Below are 6,529 nucleotides of genomic sequence, written 5' to 3'. Positions count from 1 at the left end.
CCTTTTTTTTTTTTTTTTTTTTTTAACTACCTCTCTTTCTAGTTATATATTAGTCAGATGATGAGAAATTAAAGCAATACATTAGACAAAAGTTATATTTTAAAAGTTTGGTACAACGTGTTTTGTGTTTCTTTGTTTAGTTTTGAAGTTTCACTTTGAATAATTTGTTGGGACCAAATGCTTGGTGCCTGATTTGTGTATTTTAAATGGAAAAAAAGGACTTCTGATTTTTTTTTTCGTGAAAAGGACTTTTGATGTTTAAAAATAGTGAAATTATGTTGACGAAAACTCTTAATTAATATTAGTCCGTAATGGAATTGAAATATGTACAACAAAATTATGATTAAGGGAGGTGGGTCTTTCCTTACGCGGAACACAAGATTAAGGCAGCAGGTTGTTTGCATTTTGTCTTCTTAGATTATTGTATAGTGGATTTTCATACTAATATTACTTTACCAAATTTGAATACACGTATATTAATTGGATTTTCATACCTTTTTCTTTACATTAGAAAAAATTGAACTTCTTTTCAGTTATTCCCAACACTTATGGTGATTAGTCATGACGACGCAAAGCAACGTCAAAAAGAAAACATAGCAAAACACTTCACACATATAACAATGCTTTTTTNTTTTTTTTTTTTTTTTTTTGACATTCACTTAACGACGCCTTCTAGAATCTAATAGACGATTCATTTAGTTTTCAACGACACATGAAGAGGGATATTCAATTTGATATTTTACAAGATTTAATGGGATTTTAATATTTTAGAATTTGAATTAATTAAATAATTTTGTTTTCACCCAAGATATCATGAAGAAAAAAAGATTTCAAAAAATAATTTTGTTTTAACCCAAGATATCATTAAATAGTTTTAAATTAATTAAATAATTTTGTTTTCACCCAAAATTAGGTAGATAGCATTAAATAATTAAATAGTTAAAACAAAATTAAAGTAATTAAAGTAATTTTGTTTTAATTATTTAATGCTATCTACCTAATTTTGTTTTAACTATTAATTTAATTAATTTAAATAATTTTGTTTTCACCCAAGATATCATTAAATAGTTTTAAATTAATTAAAACAAAAGAGATAAGTAGTTTTAACTATTTAATTATTTAATTAATTCAAATTCTAAAATATTAAAATCCCATTAATATTTAAATAATTTTGTTTTAACTATTAATTAACTAATTATTTTAATAATTTTGTTTTAAATTAATTAAAGTAATTTTGTTTTAAACAAAATCAATTATTTAAAGTAATTTTGTTTTAAATTAATTAAATAATTTTGTTTTCACTACTTATCTCTTTTGTTTTCAGGTGGGACGATGATGTTGTCTTCAAGAACCAGGCACGTGGTGAAATGAAAGCACCTAACCACTTCATCAATGAAATCATTCTGTACACGCTGCAGGGACCAGGCCCGGCTCATTAAATGGGTTATGTGCATTTTTTTTAAATGGTCTTTGCAATATGGGGAAATTGCAGTGTATAACATAAAAAAAAATTATAATTAACCCACTAACTATACTAACCATCAAACCCTTATACAGTAAAACCTCTATAAATTAATAATGTTGGGACCAAAACATTTTATTAATTTATAGTGATATTAATTTATCTATAAATTAATAATTATTAATTTACACTGTAAATTAATAATTATTAATTTATAGATATATTTTTAATTGTTTTTTTTAATTATGAATTGGAACAATTATAGCAAAATAAGATTAAACTTTCGGATGTTATAAATTTTATGGTTTAGGAATTGAACTTGTAATATTTATAAAGCATTATTGACAATAAATTACAAATACTATAAACAAATTGACTTATACACATGACATACATAAATTCAAATTTATGAATAATAATAATATTAATTCTCATATTTTAATAATCTGTCTAATTATCAAATTGTAAATGATGCATATCTAAAAATTAAAACTTTAAAATTTAATTATTTGTATGACATGTTATAAAATATTTTAGAGATATCATTATAGTTTGAAAATACAACATTACAAATGTTCTATAGAAATGAGTTTTAGGAGAAACATACACTATTATATCAGTATATATATATATATATATATATTTACATGATTATTAATTTATGATATTATTGGGACCATATTTTACATTGAGATTTGAAAAAAATTATCATCTTATTATCTTATCAAATATTGTTAATTTTTACACTAGCCCGACTTGGGACCAGCAAAATTTATTAATTTATAGTGATTATTAATTTATAGAGGTTTTACTGTATACTCTATATTTTATATATTAATTACATAATTAACTTTTAACACCCTTACCTACCACCACACCCACCACCAGTCCACCACCACCTCCGACAACCGGCGACCACCTCCGACAACCGGCGACCACCTCCGGCCACCTCCGACCACATCCCGGCGACCACCTCCGACCTCATTGCGGCGACCACCTCCAGCCACCACTCCGGCAACCACATTTCGGCCACTACTCCGACGACAACATTCCGACCACCCATTCCGGTGATCATATTCCGGCGACCACATTCCGGCCATCACTCCGGCGACCACCTCCACCGACCACAATTCCGGCGACCACCTTCGCCGGCCACAATTCTGGCCACCATCACCACCATTACCACTTGGGTGTAATATGGCAATCTCACAATATCCTTTGGTTACTCACTTGATTTCACATATTATATGGCAATATTCTTCATTACATTTGCCATTATGGCTAGTAGGCAAATTCACCCTTGCAATATCCCTCATACATATATGACAATATTCCTGGAAAAAAAAAGCCACCTTTATCTCAATGGTTACCTTCACTTCCGGGAAATTACTTTTTTTTTTTTTTTGGATTAGGAAAAAAAAGAACTCTTAAAATTTTGTGTAACTTGATATTTGAATTTGGATGCTTAATTACAATTCACTGTTTCGTGTTAGTTTTGGTAGTTATATTTTTGTTTGTTCGTGCTAATCATACGCTCTTATAATTTGGTAGATTTGGATGCTTAATGTTCAGACATATCTTGTGTGATACTTGATCAAAGAAGACTACCGCAGGGTTCCATCCAATCCTTAATTTCAGCAAAGAAAATTGAAGGTTTAGTTGGAAGTTGGCACAGTTTTTTCAAAAATATAGTACGAGTATTCTGTCTATAGAGTTTGTATCACTTCTCGTGTGAATATTTTTTGGATAGGGCAGCTCAAATAATTAACAAGCAAATTGCTTAGAGTTCCGTAGAGTTTGAGCATTTGATTTGGACCTATTCCGAAGTTGAGACAAACAAGTAGAGCAACCATTACACTGCAGTCTGTCCAACAAGCAGTAGACTAAAAGCTGGGTCTGCCTACCAAGGAGGATTACGGGTCAAAGGTGCGGAACTCCCGTGGTTAAAAAAAAAAACTATAAATAAAGAAAGAATTGAGAGCATCATTTTTGTTATTAACTTTCGATTAATAACCACTTCACCAGGTGTGAATTTTTGAGTGGTTGGGCAAGTCTCTCTTGCTTTGTGGTGTTATTTTGGGATACTAGTGTTACAAATACGGGTCAATTATTGAGTAAAGTCATCAAAAGCCACAAGGCCAGTCAACGTAGCAGTAGTAGAGTCATCACAAAACGACGCCGTACTCAGCTTCTCATCAATGTCCATAAAACAAGCAATCAAATCCTTCTCGTCCATGGTTATCAGCATTTTCTCTTTATCACTGGCTTCTCCTGGTTGTTCAGACAATATCACCATCTTGATCCTGTCGAGTATGTATTTTCTCGAGGCGATACCAGCAGCGAGCTTGTTAAGGAGACGTGCAGAGCCTGTGGAGGAAAAAGAAGAAGAAGAAGAAGAAGTGCTCGGTGTCGGAGATGGCAACGTAGTTGGGTAGGAGGTGGCTTCGTCGACGGTGAGGAACGTTGGCTCATGAGTCATTGGATCGATTCTTTGTTTAGCTAGTCTTTTCTTAAGACATGAGTTCCAATGATTCTTTATGTCATGGTCTGTTCGGTTCGGTATTTGCTTAGCTATTACTGCCCACCTACGTATCATCATTAAATTTAAGAAAATGTACCATATTGCTGGCTATAATAATTTAATGCTGCATAATTGACTGAAAACATTATTAACCAAATGTTGGGTTAGGTTTACATTTAATTACAAACCAATTTACCTGTTTCCAAGAAGAGCATGGAACTTGATGATTTCATTTTCCTCCTGAGGAGTGAACTTGCTTCTTTTAATCCCAGGCCTCAAATAATTCATCCACCTTAACCTACAACTCCTTCCACATCTTTGCAGACCTTTTTTATGCATTTAAATAATAGGATTATCAGAAAATTAAAAGTATTATTACTTTTAACACGCTGTTGTTACACGTAACAGAGAAGTTAGATAAAAAAAAAAAAGATTGAACCTTTTATTCCATCAAACAAACTAAAGAAAAATAAGAAATGACAATGAACGATGAAAGTGCATAAAGCTCGTAAGTCATTGGATCTTACACAGATTTATCAACAAAAAGCTCCTAAAATCTATCTTTTCCTATTACTCTAAATGTATTTGGTTAACAGTACTACCAATTTTGTGAAAATTTCATGTACTCCTAAATTTACTTCCTAAAAATATCATCTAACAAATCTTCAATAATTATCTTGAAAATATGAAATATTGTTCACTATTGGAGAAAATTAAAACAATGCAAAACCTACTCGAAACAAAATCTTTAGTTCTCCGACAGAAACTGGAATCTAAAGATCCTAGCTTCTTCGAAGCCCGAACTTTGAAAGAGACACAAACATAGCTAGGGACGCACGTACACATTAATGTATACATGGTGTGAGTAGAGATTTATACCGGCTCTCTTAGCCAATAAACCCCAGTTGCCGAGACCGTGTTCTTTGATGTAAGCGACGAGCTTCATGTCTTCCTCCGCCGTCCACTCTCCTTTCTTCATCCCGTCGACGTCGAACCACGTCATCCTCCCCATTTTCGTTTTTTGTGTGTGTGGGTTTTGTACTCTGGTCAACCAATCAGATCTCTACACGTATTACTTCTCTCGTCGACTCGATCTTCGTCTTCATGAGTCAGCGTACATCATCTGATCTTTTGATAAGTTTATTTTTGTTATAGTTAGTAATTATTGGTATCATATTATATGTGAGGCTCTATCCCTTATATATATCGTATAGAAATAGAATGATATATTCAAGAGTGACGAATGGGAATCTTTATTGTAGCGACTTTTTTGGACAGGATATCTATATTTAAAGTATTATAGATTTTATATACCACATACAATTGATTATAGTCACATAAATAAACAGGAAAAAGTAATATGTATACATATATAAATAATTTAATTTACTCAATTCATAATTAACTCAACCATAGAAAAATACTTAAATCCAAAAATATTTTTATACTTTTAAGTTTAAAAAAAAAAAAATATATATCTAAATAAAATTTTCAAGAAAAAAAATAAAATAAAATCGGTTACTGTCTGTTGACTTTTTCGTTAGTAGAAAACTTTGTATTTTATCCCGAATCGGTTGATTTGTTCACTAAATATCGAAACTATGCCTTATCTGTCAAGATCAACGTATAGCACCTGAACATGATGAGGGTAATTAAAATTCAACCATAAATGTGTATAGGTTTTTAGACGACTGTAGAAAGAATTTAGAAAGGAAGTAATCACTTTTGTCTAGCCAAAAAAAGAGAGGAAGTAGTCCTTCCTCATTTTGTAGCTTGTATAAATTGCTTACGCAAACTGTTGAGACCCAGAAAATGGTAATAATAGAGTGGTATGGAAAAACTATTGTCGAGTTAGACGGGACCGTCTCCGTGGGGTACGTGGCACTTGGTGGATATGCATAGTCATGAATCATAATGTTGTTTTTGCCCAAATTTTATTTTGGCTGACATTCACGTTAACACGCGGCACTTTCATTGTTACAGTGAAATTGGTCCCTTCACTGCCAACCAACAGTGTCATAACGTTGAGGCTTCAATGCATATTTTCCTATGGGGCATTGAAGTTTATATTGTGTGATCTCAATAATTGCTCTTTTTTCTTTCAGACAAACTTTTTATTTCGTGTGATCTCAATAATTGATATATCTTCTTTCAGACAAAAATCAATTACTGACTTGACTGAAAGTGATGAGCTGTTCCTTTGCGATATATGTACGACACAAACTATGATCGTGGTTCTAGTTATCAGATTTCCTTCTCGATCTAATTCGTGGTTTAAAAATATTATGTATCATTACAATTTGTCTAGAGACTATATATAACATATAAAAGAGTAAAAAAGTATACACGAATGAAAATTACGGAACCTCAGAATTGTGATCCGCAAATTTTTCTTTATGTAGTTTGTTTTTATTTTTTTGATGATTTCTGAAAAAGTAATCATACGAAATATTACCCAGCACATAAATAAGATATGATATCGATATTTACACGATTTTTTTGGAATAGAATTTAAAATTTATTAAAAAAAAAAAAAAAAAAAAAAA

General features: G+C 31.3%; 1 protein-coding gene across 1 annotated transcript; it reads right to left on the bottom strand.

The window, feature by feature from the left end:
- LOC104765742 (transcription factor MYB80-like) lies at positions 3,437 to 5,298 on the bottom strand. Its single transcript, XM_019245635.1, has 3 exons — positions 4,863 to 5,298; positions 4,180 to 4,309; positions 3,437 to 4,047 (listed from the first exon to the last, which is right to left on the bottom strand). The coding sequence occupies exons 1-3, from the start codon at positions 4,993 to 4,995 to the stop codon at positions 3,570 to 3,572; spliced, it is 741 nt and encodes a 246-aa protein (XP_019101180.1). The 5' UTR covers positions 4,996 to 5,298; the 3' UTR covers positions 3,437 to 3,569.

Source organism: Camelina sativa, chromosome 1 (genome assembly GCF_000633955.1).
Source record: "Camelina sativa cultivar DH55 chromosome 1, Cs, whole genome shotgun sequence".
In the NCBI taxonomy this organism is placed as follows: Eukaryota; Viridiplantae; Streptophyta; class Magnoliopsida; order Brassicales; family Brassicaceae; genus Camelina; species Camelina sativa.
The sequence above is the reverse complement of the archived record's forward strand: the minus strand, read 5'-3'. Positions and strand labels throughout refer to the sequence as shown.

What these genes read in the sequence shown, in the direction of transcription:
- LOC104765742 (XM_019245635.1), bottom strand. Translation starts at nt 4,995, where the DNA reads ATGGGGAGGATGACGTGGTTCGACGTCGACGGGATGAAGAAAGGAGAG. An exon ending in TTTATTGGCTAAGAGAGCCG is followed by an intron (nt 4,310 to 4,862) that starts GTATAAATCTCT and finishes TGCATAAAAAAG; the next exon opens with GTCTGCAAAGATGTGGAAGG. An exon ending in CATGCTCTTCTTGGAAACAG is followed by an intron (nt 4,048 to 4,179) that starts GTAAATTGGTTT and finishes GATGATACGTAG; the next exon opens with GTGGGCAGTAATAGCTAAGC.